This window comes from Rhodnius prolixus, unplaced genomic scaffold, assembly GCF_049639745.1.
Source record: "Rhodnius prolixus isolate KJV_2025 unplaced genomic scaffold, Rpr scaffold_6, whole genome shotgun sequence".
Classification (NCBI taxonomy): domain Eukaryota; kingdom Metazoa; phylum Arthropoda; class Insecta; order Hemiptera; family Reduviidae; genus Rhodnius; species Rhodnius prolixus.
In genome coordinates, this window is record NW_027411634.1 from 13,157,859 (window position 1) to 13,174,682 (window position 16,824).

Below are 16,824 nucleotides of genomic sequence, written 5' to 3' on the forward strand. Positions count from 1 at the left end.
CCATTTTTTACTATCGGTCCAGTTCATAATAAATATAAATTTTTTTTCACTTATTTACACATTTACCATTGGTGCATAGCACTGCCAACTGAATGAACAACTTTAAATAACATATTAAGCTGTATGTATGAATAACTTCAACTTTTCGAGGTGGGTTAAAATATATCCCACCATGCAGCAAAAGCTAAGCAAAAGGTGGGACAGTTTTTAACCCACCTAGCCCCAAAACAGTTAAGCGCAATCATTATTTATTTTTTGAACCCCAAAGTTTTAAGTTGGAACTGTGCGATAAAGAAAATATGAAACTAAAAAGCGTACACAAAAAAACAGGGTAGAACGTAAGTATTTTTTTCATGTACTGACAAGTGCATAATATTCTAACTATACTTTATAGTATTGATGTAGCTAATGAATATAAAAATAAACAAAAAACCTTGCAATAGAATTATAATAGAAACCTCTTCAAAATACAAATAAATTGTAAACTTACTTCTCTTTTATTAAACAAGTAAGGAAAATTCCAAATTAAAACGTTATAAAACCTGACTCTAAATAGAAGTAAATTATTACAAAGCTAGAAACTTAATTTCAGTAAATAACTAGATAAAATAAAAGTTAAACTAAACTTCTTTTTATAATTCTGAAACAGGTTAACCTTGGTACACAAACCTTGAAGAGGTATCCAAGGATCAAAAGTAAGTTTTGAGAGGGTCACTGATATTTGTCTCTGTACTCATCAAGTAAGTACAGCCAGCCTGAAAATTGTATATTTTGTTGATCCTTGTAAAAGGTTTTAAAAGTTTTCAGTTTTCGCAATTTCACCGAAAATGTTGAAACAATTTAAAGCACTTTATTTACTTTCTTTTTTTAAGGCTACTTTTTAATTACTTATATTTTCTCTTTTAATAATAAGATTATTGATTTTGAGTAATCTTGGTACATTTGTAACGCTATTTTTGGTTCTAATGTCCCGCCCTTTAAATGCTCTTATAAATTAGAAGAGATTACGTTAAGATCGAAAGAACGGCTTTACAGAATGGTTTATTATATAATTAACAGTTTCAATTTTTTAAAAGCTTTAAAATTGAAAAGGTAAAGTTAAACTTCATATTGTTAATGACCAAGGCTAATATTAACTTATTTTTCTGAGCACGAGAAATTGGTACTTAAATTGAGACAAATTCTTATCTTAAGAAATGATTCTCGCAAAAAGAGCTGTACATCTGATTAAGACTGTAACTGAAATTGGTGCCTATGGTCTTCTCAATTCAGATAATTTTAAAGAACATATGCCATGTTATTAAAAGAAATGTGTAACCGTTTTATGTCACTATTTGTCTAAAGTTTAATGACGTTAAAATGAGAATTAGTCATTCACATCTAGACTCAAGTATTATAATAACTATTCATTTATCTTATCTACAAAAGATACCAATTTCCAAGGCATTTGCATTGCGAAATAATTGTAAAGAAATATTTCCTTCTATGAAATTTAAATTTAATTTTTATATTGTCAGGGCTATTTCCACAATTCCTCCACAAGTATTTATATAAAAAAATAATAATAATAAATGGTTCAATTACAGAGAATAAATAGAAAATAATATCCAAATAAAATAGATTAAATAAAATGACACTCAATATTGAAATGTTCGTATTGAAATGAAAGAGAGAGCAATGCAGGCCTCAAGAATAGCGGAGAGAAATTTAGTGAGTAGCTTAAAAGGTCAAAGCCACAGTTTTTAATCACCAAATAGTTTATTTTTTTATACAAGAAGAACTCAAAAATATTATCACATCTTCAACACCTACTGTTGACAATAGATTAGAATGGAGTCAATCTAGGCTCCAACAACGAAGGCACAATTTACTATTGGCTCTAAGAAAATAAATTCACGAAAAGGAGATCAGATGTTTTGCGAATAGCTTACATACATCATCCAAAAATATTTCCACGTCTATACAAAATATACGCTATGATTGTTATTCAAATTTATTCGAAATAACTATTTATTTACCTTAGTTTTGCTGTCCCGGACTCAAAAGAATTAAATTCATGATAAAAATGAAAAAAAGAAATGAGGATTGAACTCACCCAAGAACAGCTGAAAAGAAAACTCTTTTCCACTACTCAAAAGTTGAAATATTTCATTAAATGTTGCAATCTGTTTAAGATAAGAAAACAAAATACTGGCTTAACGGTCAACCGATATGACGTCAGTTTAGTTTTTATCATTCCTAATTTAACATAATTTTCCTGGTTAATGTGCTTCAATTCAAGTAATTTATTTTTCAAAGAAATTATTAATTACAATTTAACTAATAGTTGATAATAAGAACTTGTTCTTATCTATCTTGATTATAAATGAATTCAAGAAATAAAGATGAATTTTATACACAAGCTGACTTCTGCGGAGAAAAAAAGAACTAAGTATTACATAATGGGCGCCTTGATCCTGGCACTATGAAGAGAGCATAATAGAAAAATAGGCCACCAATGTCTGTATGATTTTTTCAATACTAATATAAATGATGCAAAAATAGCATTACATTTTTCGACATTTTTTTTTTAAACAAAGCTGCTTTGCGTTAGTTGGCGATTCCTCCTAGTTTGTTTTTGAACCTGGAATCCGAATGTTTTTCCTCTTTTATGCACTGGCGTTTTTCAATGACACTGAGTTAATTGTTCTCTAACTAACAGTATTAACCTAAGTATTGGTAATGAACAATTGGTATTAATCTTTCGGATTCTACAGTTGTAAAATTACACTTTTATAGCTAGTTTGGTTGGGCTTAACTTCTCATTTAATTATGCACTTTGAAATGATGGTTAAATCTACTTTTCTGATTCTATTTACTTTAATGCCGGAACCTTTAGACCTTTCTCCATCTTCAGGGACGTATTTACCAGTTCTTAATGTCCAACATTAACATATAATTAAGAATATAATTGATACTTTATTAAAATTATTTTTCTACAAATATTTGGTATATTTGAAACAAAATACAAGCTAGTAATTTTTTAGTAAAGTAATTACAATTCCAAGTTCGCGGTGATTATAAACAACATTTACCTCGAAATTCTTAAGTACCTAATTAAGCTCAATTAATGTTATCACAATTGTATTATCACGATTATTATTATTTTTTTAAGAGAAAATGACTTAAATAATCCTGAAGCGAGGAAAAATGAATAGCGCTACTTTTGTAATGACTTCAATTTTGAATCCTAACTGAATATGTGCAATAAATACTATGCATTTCATTTATTGTTAAACTTTTCCTTCCCAAAATTTTGGATGAGACTTGGGTTACTTGGTTACTGTACCTGTTAGAGAAGTCCTAGGGAGATAATTCGGGTGAGAAAAGAAGAAAGGACACCTTTAAGTCTAAGAGAATTTAAGAGAGGCTGTAAATTCTCTACAAACTGCTTTCTCAAACCAAATTTATTCAGTTCAGACAATCAAGAAGTTTGTGCAAAGTAAAGTAATCGTGCCTTTAATTTGTTCAGTGCTAAGCCTAAAAATATTGCTCAGTAGTTCTAGAAAAAGATCTAGCATCAGCTGTTTCTATCATTCCTCATTTGTAATCTAAATAATGTCAGTAGATCAAATGGCTAGTTCGATTTTTAAATTTAAAATATATTTGTGAACTAGAAGTGAATTAAGAGAGCAACACTTTCACAATTCTATTCTCCTCACTGCCTATTCTCCTCCCACTATAAAAAACGAATGTTTTAATAGGTGATAGATGATTTCTTTATTACGTCATGTAATTTCATGACCCTGAGAAGAAACATGTATCACTATCGTTAACTATATAATGTTACATTAAAAGAGGATAGACTTTGGGTACACTAAATTTTAAGGAAATTTTGTATTTTAAAATATCTACATAACACTAATTCATAATAATTATGAGGCGACAATGGTCATTGTCATTTCACCTTGAATATTTGACAATGTTTAGAATGACGTCACTTTGATGGCTGAGTTAAATGTTTTTAAAAAAAAGTTAGAACAAAATAATTTATCATAGATATTTTCCTGATAAGTAGCACCATTACTGTTTATCCATTATTCAAAGAAACTAAAACTATTTTTATTTAACTAAATAGTAGTGGAATAGTTTTTTTCCTTTTTTTAATTTATCACTTGTATGCCCTGCTAACACCAAACAAAATTTGTAAGCGCCGTTTGGGCTAAAAAAAAAATAACTTGCTTAGGCCTGATGTAAATGTTGGGTGTGTTTAGAAGAGCCTTGATGGTTGGAAGATTTTGAACAATACACGTGGGTTCTATTTTTACAATCTACCATATCTTATCAAAAAGAACAACTCAATCATTAGCAACAATGATTATTAAAGACACCATGTCACAAAAAGTAAATTTTACAGGGGAGCCAAATGAAGATATTTTTCCAAATTCATTTTTTGTTCCACTTTTCCGGTTATACTCTTTCCTGTACTTCTCACCGTAATTATTATAGTTGATATGGCCACTTTAACTCCCATATTTTAAAATATTTTACTTTCATCTCCATTGTGAAAAAATTTATGTCCATGCAGTGCCTTTTACCCTTAAGTAATGAAGTATCATAGCGCTTTTTAAAAATACATAAATCGCTTAATAGTAAACATAGGACATAGTGCTTTACACCTGTAGAAAGAGCAACAAAAAATGTGTAAAATGATGCCAAAATCTGAAAATCGAAAAAAATTGACATGGTGCCTTTTCCCTCCGAGGTACAGTATTGAAGAAATCCATTTATAAAAGAAAAATAAAAAACTTTTTTACAAAATTACTAATTACAATGATTTTTCTCAAGAATGGTTCTCAATAATTTTCTTGAGAAAGAATACAACCATAAAGTTCAGCTGGAATGGGTGTGAAGAGGGGATGAAGAGGAATGAAACAGCCGACTAACTGGCCAGAAATGGAGCCCGGAACCTATCCTGAGAATTGCCAAGGATTTAGTTCGGGTGGATCTGGAGAGAGCATGAAAAGAACTGGATGATGTGCCCTGGGATTAAACACAGCAAATCAATGATGTCTTGACTATGTGAACAAGAGAGCCAAAGAGACTCTGTGCTTGGAACTTACTCTGATTACAGGCGTATTTAGGAGCATGGTAGGTTCAGGAAGCATCTGCGCAAGATGGGGGCTTATTAGCTCGGAAGTGGAGGAAACGGCCTCTCATCTGCTGTCCCACTACGTTGTGGCTATTAGTAGGGAAAGTCCTCAACCTTCTTAGTAGGGAAGGTTTCGTCTACTAAATCCAAAAACAGCAAGGCACAATAAGCCTCTTTTGGCTGCGGTGCTGTGGGGCATAGGTCACGCCCTGCTATTTTAATCTAATATCCTTTACAACTCATAGAATCTAAGTCTAATACAAAATATGTTAATTTATAGATTTTCAAATTTTCTTTTGAAATCTGAGAGCTCGTATTATTGATGGCCGTCAAAGAAGGGTGAAGTTAGGAATTCTGTTGCTACCTATCAAAGTGTAAACCTTTTAAGAGTATTAAAAACAAAAAAAGGTCACGTAATGTGGAAGAATTGATCAATAATGTGGCGTGTGCGAACCATCTTGATTGTGAAAAAGTCAAGCTACAATATGTATTAAAAAGCACATACTAATTTAAATGTCACACATTCTACTTAAAAAAAATAAGGGATTATTACATTTCATGGTTTGCATTTCATACAAATATCGGTCATTGGTATCTGACTGTATATTGTTAAGTATTTAATAAATTTAATATTTTACTGACTCATCGACAACTGAGGTCATTAGCACCCCTTATATCCATTCTTTCTCGAACTTATTTCCAATTTACTTGGGATGGTGTGTGTTCTTATCTCTTAGGTACATCCAACGCATTGGCCAGCAAAGTTGGGTGAAGCATGAGGTATTAAACAAGAGTTCCACACATTCCTTCATGAATCATCGACTCAATCGACGAATTAGGGTGGATTCCTAGCGTTACATCCCTTATGTTATTAACATTTCGGGGATATCCAAGCGCCTAGGTCTAAATCTAGACAGTCAGTTTACAAATTTTCATAGCACTTGAACTGTAGTATACCAGTTTAGACTCGCCTCGTTTCTTGGATAAAGGTTATTTGCTTTTAACGGGAAGTTCTTATATAATTATCCCTTCCCAGCCTTTATGGCTCTAAAATCTAATCGACTTCATTATTTTTATTACTAAAAATGAGGCAAAACTGTACTAACATCTTTCAGGTAAGATTTCTAATAACGCATTTTTTTTTTAAGGTTAAGGAAAAATGAATTAAAGAAAAGAGACACACAAATAATGATATTACGTGAACTGTATATTGTCTTGACCTAGATTTAGAGTTAATTTTAAGAGGTAAAAAAAAAAACTAACCTAAGAACCTTCACTGTTTCATAAACATAGCTAATATTAGGAAGGAAAAAACACTTGGGTGAAAGTGTAAACAATTCTTTAAACGGCCGAAACAATTGTAAAACTGATGAAACTTCACGTTATCTCACAATATATTTTCTTAATGTGATTCTAAAAGTTTAGAAGGAAATATTATTTCTTACAAATTGTTAAATGTAATGTACCCCCACAACTCCTGTCGGTTGCTTAAAACTTAAAGAGCGTTTAAAAAAAGAATCATACTAATGATCAATTATTGATTATTCTTCTGCAATTAATTTTACCCCCAAAAAAACATTCAAGTAAAGTAGTAGCAATACTACTACACTGAAACTAAAAAACGAAAATAACAGGAAAATTTAAATTTAAAGTTTTGTTCGAAATTTTTCAATCGAAGTGACACTTAATTAAAATTATTTTTCTGCTTAATTTTTTCTCAAAAACCGCTTAATTTTTTTATTTTTTTAAAAATAACATAGAGCACTAATTATGCATATGTATATGTACATTGTTATTTGAATCTTTTTTTAATACAAAAATTTTATTAAGAACTCATTTTGGAAGAAGGGGCTACTTAGGTATGACTCTTCTTAATCGAAAGTCCTCCGGTCACACAGTTGGATTTTATTTTGTTTAAAGTTACTTAAAATAGCTCTTAGGATTTGTGTAGACTTTGAATATACATATTACTGTGTTTACTTTTATCATATTACAATAAAAATTAATTCTTTAAGGAGTCAATTTTGGAGAAGGTTTCCCTAGTTAAGTTGCTTTCCAATGTAATGAAAGATGATCAATTTCTTGCAATTTTATCTTTAGCAATATTTTCCCAAGCTTTCCCATGTGCTTTCTCTGAGTTAATGTTTTAGGAGTGGCGGCGTCAAATTTTAGTTCAGTTGAAGACACGAGTTCTTCCTTCTATCTAAACGGATGGTGTCAGTGCCTGAAATCAACTATGCTAAGGAATTTCAAAACATGTTTCAAGGCACGTCACGACTTTTAACTGATTATATACCCTATTTATTTATATAGAGTAGCTTAACGCAATTTAATCGTGTCATTCCATAACTGGCATTTCATCCATCTAGATTTTTTCGAGGAAAAGTCACCATTCTCTTTCATTGCTCTCCCTAAATATTCTCTACAAAACTTCTCCAAGAGGGTCTAGTTAGGGTACATTCCCCTCGTATAATTAGTAACCTCCCAGGGTCCCAGGATAGAGCGTGAAGTAGTCAATCAGGGATAATCACTTCCAGAACATTTCTCACAAGTACTAAGAATGGCTCCAGCAGGTCAAAGTATAAATGATTATACATGAAAGTCCTAGAAGTATCATATGTTATACCTCCTGCTATACGACTTCCCCGCCTCCGTTGACATTCTAAAAATGACACCCCAAATTAAAAGTTGGGGGATTAAACTAAGAAGGATATATACCCATCCAATTCTGGAAATCCAGACCCACGGTCTCTAGAGCAATCTAATAGGTTAATCAGTTGTTTGGAGAGCCGGTCGATAGGTGTAAACACAGACTTTTAAAGAACCATGGCTCTGATGTATTTTTTAAGCCCATCAATCTGCAGAATATCTTTTCAAAATAGTAAAATAATGTTTGGATATTTTTTTGGGGGGGAATAAATCCTGTAATACGCAAATCGATAGTGCATCGATTAAAATTCTCTTTTAATTGTAAAAAAACTTCAAACGCACTAAGTAATACTCTTGAATTTACTTTCATTGAAGAAAATGGGTTAAACACAAAATTTTTTGTTAACTAAAGATTGAAAAGTTATTTAACTATATTTTTATTCCATGGTTACTAATTCTTTTAAAATGCGTTACATTTATGAAGCCTTAAAGCTTCAAGTAGAATCTAAGTCACCACACCATTATGAAGAGAAGTTTTTTTTCAGCAATACCCAGCGAAAGTATTTTCTTTATTTAAAAAAAATAATTCAATGTTGCTCTTAGAATCGAGTGAAGAAAAAATTTAGAATTCCCTGAAATATTATTTCTTTAATTATTATATATTTTTATTTAAACGCACTCTATATATTAGTAAACTGAGCTACTCTAATTGCCATAGTTCTATTTATAATTGATACACATATAAATTATTAACTTTTAAAAGAAGCTTTTCTTTTGTAAATTAATTTTTTTTAAGTATTGAATAAGAAACCATAAAAACAAAATTATACTATTTCGGCGATTAACCCATTTATTAAATGCTAGTATCATAATTAAAAGAATTAATTAATTTAATTTGAATAAAGCCAGAATTAAAATAATGTTAACTAGTAGTTAGATTTTTTCCATTCGTTTTAAAGATTACATAATAAGTTATTATACATGTAAGTTAACTCACATTTACTGGTTGACGGTATTCCAAGATTCCACTGAAGTTGTTACAACAAAAGTGACTCCACCAAGTTTCTGCCACCCCACTATAATCACGAACGGCATTGTGGGGGGCAGACTGTTTTTACAATTCTTTTACGATCATCACTCACTATTTTTAGACTGATTACTAAGTAATTTGCAGGAACAATTACTTCTTATCTTCCTCATTTTTTGATTGTTTGTTTTGTTTTAAGGAATACTGGAATTAGTTTACAAAAAAAAAGTATATTAAAAATCTAATTCATTTGAGTTTCTATGGGCCTAAAGTATACTTATGTATGTCGAATGGAAAAAGTATTTATAAAATAAATTAAGTTGCAATGTAAAATGCAGATATCTCGATAAATTATTATTGTTGACAAGAATTTAATGCAAAACGGATAATTATTATGGAATTTAATATATACGAGTAACTTTATAAAAAATGAAATAGAATAAAATCGTAAATAAAATATTAAACTTTTAAAACGGTTGATTAAATTGTAAGAATTTAAGTAAAAATGTAATTTACAGAATACGTCATCGGAATACAACGAAACCAATTTGCTTTGCTTTTGCATCAGTTCTTCTGATGTTTCTTCTAAAATTACAGTAGAACTGCTTTTTGCCATAAAAAAAAAGGACGTATTGAATATAAAAAATATAAATGTATACTATACATGTAATTTAAAGAAAGAAAAGTAAAATAAAATATTAAACATTTAAGATAGTTCCAATATTTTAAATTTTTGAATTAAAATAACAATTTCAGAATGTTTATTTATAAAAATCAACATTCAACTCAGGGTAAACTTGACTATCATTTATCTTAGGCTCACAATGACGATCATTTATAAATTTTATGCACTTAATCATTGCACGGCTAATTAGTTTCTTTCCAGTTCATTTAGGATTACTTCGTCTTATGTATGATAAAAACAGCCTGAAATGCATTACAAATTGCTAGTTTGTTCGAATTAGTTTGATTTTTTTTAGGAATTAATTCAGGACCTAAGTCATGAATTTAATAATTATGGTTACATAATTAGAGCATTCAAAATGGTACAAAGATGAAGACGCCATTGATGATTTATCAATGATCATGCTGTGATGTTTTATTTCAGATTTAATTATTATTCAAACAAATTATGTTATGTTCATTTACGGTGAGTCCAGTAAATACACTTCTTGGAAATCGGCTGAAGCCCATCGACCAACCGTTTCTTATAAGTTGAGGTGAAAGAGGGGCGAAAACCTTCATGCCATGTTTGACTAATCAGCGCGATATTTATTTATATATTTTTTTGTGTGTATCATTGTTCTTGTATTATTTCTTAATGCCGATCTTGATTCGACTGCAAAATATCAAGAATTTGCTTAAAGGTTTCATTATTGTTGGATAAAAAACAACTGTATGATGATTTAACCTGTTAACGAATGTTTGACGTGTATACACGTCAAACCAAATCTCTATTATGGTCGTTTGACGTGTGTAATCGTTACGAAAAATATAAAATTGCCATTAACTATAAAAACTCGAAATTTTAATAAAATACCATATGAATATTATTTGTGGAATGTTTCCTTTATCTTACCAATAGAATTGCTAAGTATTTTATACGGAGGGGGATGGTGGGAGTCAGCCAAATGTTAAGTGGTTGGTACATGTTTGGTCTCCGCATTAGAGATTGGGAATTACGCACACAAATAAAAGCTCTCAACCCTTATGCAATGCCGTTTTTACCTTAGATAGAGGTTCAGACCTCAGTACGAGCATGATTTCATTTTGCACAGAATTCAAAACTCTTTTTTTCCTTGTAAAAGCTCTTGCGTCCCTAGTTAACTAGAGCAATGCATACGTGAAGCGGTGCAAAATTTTAAAATGCACAGAACGCTCTGTAATCTCAAGCCTCAGAGATTGCAGAAAAAGTGCTTGCAGTGACTATTACGACGTTGTAAAGTTTTGGTTGTTTTGCCCTGCGTTCGGCATGTATACACAGTCATTGTATGATTTTAATTCCGCACTCTGTGGGGGGTTTTTAAAACTAAATTCCATGCTTAACTGGTTAACACCTTCGATTCTACACGCTTCTTTTCAAGGAAGGTTTCTACTAGACTTAGTAATTGTAACCACTGAATTATAAGCCATTATAAATTAAAAACCACTGAATTGTAAATCACTGAAAGTTGGGAAAATTGGCGCATGCAGAACTTTTTCACTGGAGAAAGTCTGAGAAGACGCCCGGGAAATAATTTCTCGCTAAGCCTAAGGAAAACTGTTTTTTTCTGACAGAGCTAATTGCAATGCATTTGTACTGCTGAGATTTTAAGCTGAGGGAGTCCGCGGACTTTCAGTTCAAAAGCGTAATGAGAAAGTAGTTTGCCTAGTCCGAGATCCACGCACCCACCCAAGAAACCCTCAAAGGACCTAAACCTAAGCCATTTACGGCGAAGGAAAAAACGAAAATGCAGAAGTGCAGCTAACAAAATATTTGAATTGCATAAATAGTCAATTAGCCGTAAGTGGTTAAACACCTTAGTCCAGAACCAATAATTTTATTACTAGACATTCGCGTAAACTTAAGGCATTACTATAACAAGACCGGAAGCCATTCGGACGAGATTAGGCCTCTTGAAGCGCGACTGCAGACTGAATAAACATATACGAGTACATTACTTATGGACCAATCAAAAAGGAGCCTTTGTAAGTGTGACAGAGAGAAGAAAAAACAGCACTACACTATTCAGTATTTACCTATTACTATGAAAGATGTGGGTGGCTGAGAGTTTAGCAATAACCACATGTGCCATCCAGCTTTTACCAAGAACGACTCTCCAGGCACTTACTTGTAATCAAACAGGCAGGACTGGAGAGAGGTGCAGTACATTAAGGGTGCCACAAAAAATTCCTTGGTCGCCATTTTGAACAGGCAGCTTGGCCAACCCCCACGAAGAAATTTAATCTACTACAAAAAGAAAAAAAAGTTTAGATTGCAGACAACGGATTGATCGAATGTTTCTACAGATGTAGATGAGTTAAACCATTTTATCTTTACAGCTAGAATTTCCTAAATAATGTAAATAGTTTAAGTTACATTTACAATTTTTAAATCATATTATTGGAAAACTTGTATACATTTTATGGGAAATTTGGACCCTTAAAATCTCAATAGGTGGGTCTGCGGTTGGCAACATGAATTCGATGAAATAATTGAGGCATTAGAAATTCATGATTGGTTTGTAAAAGAGGTGCTATAATTTTAATTTTCTTATCACCAAAGATAAGAAAATTACCTTAGCTTTAGGAAAAAAAACAGTTTTATCAAGAATTCTTTTAATCATTATATGCTCTTTTTTTCCTGAACTATTTATTCAATTAATGTGATAATACTTATATTAATGAAATAAGAACCTTGCTGATAAGTAAATATAGATTACTGGTCTATCCCTACGCTCTAAATTCTTTATTGTGTGACAAAGAATTAGAAAAGGGGAGGGACCTACGCCCCACGGCACCACAGCCACAAGACTTATAGTGCCTTCCCCTTTTTTGGATCAAGTAAGCAAAACCTCCCCTACTAAAGAGGTTGAGGACTTTCCCTACTAGTTGCAACGCAATCTAACAGAAAGCGAGAGGCCGGTTCCTCCTCTTTCTGACACAATCTGCTCAATGGTTTCGAGCTAACAAGCCCCTATTGCTTCCTGAACCTAAAATGCCCCATGAATAGACCTGTAATCAGAGTAATCTGATTTCTGCCCAAGCACAGAGTCTCTTCGGTTCTTTGTTTACACAGCAAGAGCATAACACTCTTAACCCAGAAAGCATTACTCAGTTCTTTTAAAGCTCTCTCCAGATCCAATCTGTGAGAGCCGCACGAACTGCACCCTTGGTGATCCCTAGGACAGGTTCCAATGTCCATTTCTCGCTAGTATGTATGCACTGGCCCTTGCCTCTGTCTGAATAACACACTGAAGCAGAGGTAGCCCCAGCAGTACTCCAGCGCGGCAGTAGGGGCACTAATAAAAGCTCCCGTAATCAACAGGCAGACCAGCCTCTGCACCTTGGCTAGATCCTTTATGGCCGTCTGTTGTTCAGTCTTCCTCCACCACATCCACACACCGTTGGTTGATGTCTGTTCGTGTATAGAGCCAGTGGGTCATTTTTGGGAAAAGAACCCCTTGTCTTCCCACAGGTTCTAGTAATTCCACAAAGAGCCTGTTTAGCCTTTAGTGTAACTTTCTCCACCTGTGCCTTCCAAGTGAGTCTGGAGTCTAGGACTACGCCCAGATACTTAACCTCACCTGACACGACCAGAGTTTTTTCAAAAAATCAAAGATTTTTGTAGCTCTCCGTGTCCCTTCTCCTAGTAAAGGGGACCAGAGTAGTTTTAGAAGGGTTCACAGTGAGATCTGCCCTTCTAGACCAATTTTCTATAAACTTGAGTGCTTCCTGCATGAGCTCAGCAACTTGAGTGCCTCTGACCACCACAGAAATATCGTCTGCGTGGCCCGGGACCAAGAACCCACGAAGGTCTAGCATCTCTAGTAAGTCATCCAACGACCAAGCACCACAGGTGCGGAGATATACCTCCTCCTGAGGGCACCCTTATTATTCTACAATTATATCTTTTCCCTGCTGCCATCAGGCCCAGGGGATTTATAGGGCTTAAAATGGTCCACAACCCAAAGACCTTGCTGAAGGTAATACAGTCTTTGGCCACGGTCTAGTTCTCCCTAGTCCTCCGACTCCCATCAGGTATCGGGGCATCCTCACCGTGCTATGCTGTCGTAATTACCGTCGAATCGAGAAAATGAACCCTCATGAGACTCTCCTCGATTTAATAAAATCCCCTACCTCGTTCCTGATTGTTCCCAGTGAACTTCCTGGGTTTTTAGATAAAATACAATACCCCCAACAAGGTCATCTCTACCTCTTCACAGAGCTTTCACCATGAGTCTCTTTTAGCCTTCCGAATGGCCAAATTATTCCTCACGGTATTCCTCACATGAGTCCCTTCTTTTGCTATATTAAACAGTTTCCGGACTTTTTTGCGAAGCTCCATCAGCTGGTTATTCCACTAGCCTACCTTCCTCTATCGTATGCATTACTTTCTCCGCAAAGTTCGCCTTGTAGGCTGCCATAATGTCGCCCTGAAACCTCTCAGCAGCGCCCTTATCTATACGGGCCCCTAAGTTTCTTCTAATGGTAAGTTTTGACTGAGATCACATCTGTACGTGTCCCAATCCTTTTCCTAAGGTTTTTTTTTTTTTTTTTTTGTAAGTAACCACCTCCTTACAGTCAAACCTAACATACATGTGATCCGAAAGTGAAGGGACTCAGGATACATTGCAATTCTTAACAAGGGTAGATACAAAATTAGTTCCCAAAGGGTCAATTACCTCCCTACATATAGAGTTATGGAAGGTGGGTTCTTCTCCTTCATTTATGACATACAATTTATTCGCAAGAATGAAGTCAAGAAGTTGCTTACCTCTTTGATTGGTTCCTGAGCTGCCCCATACCAAGGAAGTTCGCATCACACCCAATCAATAGTTGCACCTCTCTCCCTACACCGGATGGTCAGATGTTGCATCTCCTCCGAGGGAGGGAGGACTGTAGAATCGTATGGAAGACAGATCGAGGCCACGACAAACTCCCTGACCTCCTCTTCCGTATGTAGCTTCACCTTTACTGCAGTCTGGTCTCTGAAATAAAATTCCATCAGCATTAAAGACGTAACATCTTCCCTAACAAAAATACAACTTCTGGGATTATCCAGGTTACGATCATAAACAATCTTACCTTTAGTTTCGCCAAGTTTTGCGACAGGCCCTCGTACCAGCCAGGGTTCCTGAATGAGGACTATAGCGATGTTTTTTCTCTGATGAAGCTTGTTAGTGCTGCAGATAACCCCTTAAGCAACCTCCAGCAGTTTGGGGTGGGCCATAATCTGTAGTACCGACCATAGGTTTTGAAACAACCCTGAATTTGACTTTCTCGAGGCCCAAGAAAACTTCAAAATTTGTCCCCTTCAGCCGATTCAGGGTCTGCTCCGGTAGGTCGAAAACAAGGGTTTGTCCCTTGGGTTCGACCTTTCTATTAATTACCCTCCAATCTGCGGTCTTCAAGCCCCCGTTTTGCACGTTGAGTTTGTCCAGAATGGTAGACGGGGAGGCGTTTTTGAGGGCGCCCGAAACCCACATCGCGACCTTGCCCGTCTTCAATATATCCTTAGCAGCACCCACCTTCAGCGTAGCTCCCTTACCCACCCTAAGCTCTGGAACCACTTTCTCCAGCCAGAGTCGTGTCCCCTCATTCTCACAAATGACAATGAGTGCACCCCTGGAGAGGAAGCAGCTCCGAAACTGAGGTCTGATCCCATCAATGAGTTTATCCCTGCAGATTTGTTCAACCAATTTCTGCTGCAGCAAATCCGCTTGCTCCATTGCAAGAAGGTCGTTCGGGTAAGAGCCAAGAACGATGGCCATCTTGTGAGCAGAGAGTGAATCTCTAAAGGAGCATATAGGCTCCTCTTTTGGGAATTTCACTCTCTTGCTCCCTTGTGCCGTCGCCTTCTCATACGCCGTGCTTACCTCCGAACTAGGCCTCTTAGGGGTCTGACCAGTTTTGGGAGAGAGAGTATTGGCAACTCCCACCTCCTTCTCCTTGCCTGCCCCATTCGTGGCGACCGGAGCCTCTCCTTGCTCTTCAGATTGGTAAACATCACTAGAGGACTTCTGCTCTCTCCTCCTTTCCCTCCAGTCTTTTTTAGGAAGCCACTCCCTCCCGGCCTCAGCGGCCTTAAGCTTAGCAAGCTTCTTCCGCTGAGCACCACTCTGCTTCCTTGATGTGAGGTGTAAACCCTTAAGTTTCTGCGAGACACTAGCAAGAGCCTTCGTTTCTAGGGGGTCAGCGTTACAGCTCCCTCCAGAAACACTTTGCTGTGCTTCCGCTACATCCATCTTAAGGTCTGGCTCAATGCCGCCCATAAGTACAAAACCAGCCGGTGTACCTTCCTCAGTAGCCCGAGGAACACCACTAGCTGGTGATTTAGAATTTTTATTTTGAATTATTTTATTTTTATTCATTTGTTCCCACGAGAGTTGGAGGATCAACGGTCACCTGTGGCAGACCCCCACTGCCACAGGAAGGCTACATTACAATGGGGTTTCGCCCGGTGCCCCAAGGTGATCGTTACCGCACATATGTTTTACTACCCTGTACGCACTCAGCCTCAACACGAGTCCCCATCTCAGCTTGGGTAGGGATCCGGAGGGTAAGGATGGGGATAGACGGGATCAAAGGAGAGATAGAAGCAAGGATTAGCAGTGGAGGCATACCACCACTAAGCCTAAGTGTACTGTGTAAATGTATTATAGTGTAACGGTTTATGTAAATCATGTTCAAGTTGTTAGGCTGGGACACCCGCAGGGACGCCAGGATCCCTGAAGAAGTGGCTATTCCACTTCCCCCTACGGGAAGGGAGGGTTAGACTAAGACGGGAAGGGGAAAGACAAGAAAGGGAAAAAAGGATAGGGTAAAAGGAAGCCGATGGGGGAGACACACCGACCCGTCAGAGCCCCGTTAGCCGCAGCAACAAACACTACGTTACCAGTCCACACTAGCGAGGAAGTGAGGGTTGACTTGCGGTCTGACCTCCGGAATCGCATAAAGCTTTCAACTGGAGACACAACGACCTTGTGAGACAAAAAATACATATTTTTTAGCAACCTGGAAATGTTAACATTACATATTCACAATCTATTATGCTAGAAATCAACTTGTAACTTTTTTTTTTCTGCCATGATGGAAAAATTATGACTGCAAGCCAAAAACTATCATAAAATTTCCTTTCAACTAACACTACAAAAAATACATTTTATAGTAATCGTTAAAATAAGAGTCTATTTTGCCCGAAGCACAAGACCAGGATTTAAACTTAATTCAACACCACAAAATCGCGAAATGGCGTATCTGGCCCACAAAGATATCCATTTAAAAAAACGTGACCAGTTTGCTAGCTTCATATACA

At 35.4% G+C, this 16,824-nt stretch overlaps 1 protein-coding gene across 5 annotated transcripts in view; it reads right to left on the reverse strand.

Annotated features, from left to right (window-relative positions):
* Positions 1 to 16,489, reverse strand: part of LOC141461032 (lipopolysaccharide-induced tumor necrosis factor-alpha factor-like) — a 28,566-nt gene extending 12,077 nt beyond the window's left edge. The window contains exons 1-4 of one of the 5 annotated variants that reach the window (XR_012462479.1): positions 14,595 to 16,489; positions 14,284 to 14,497; positions 11,639 to 11,757; positions 8,778 to 9,011 (exon numbers count right to left, since the gene is read on the reverse strand). Coding sequence is in view for 1 of the 5 variants with exons in the window: in XM_074141661.1 (XP_073997762.1) it covers positions 14,284 to 14,329 (46 nt within the window). In the remaining 4 variants the exon portion in view is untranslated. Of the gene's footprint in view, positions 1 to 2,018; positions 2,115 to 8,777; positions 9,012 to 11,546; positions 11,758 to 14,283; positions 14,498 to 14,594 lie in introns of those variants that run through there. The other 4 variants (XR_012462478.1, XR_012462480.1, XM_074141661.1 and 1 more) reach the window with 4 other exon arrangements.
* Positions 16,490 to 16,824: the final 335 nt, after the last annotated feature.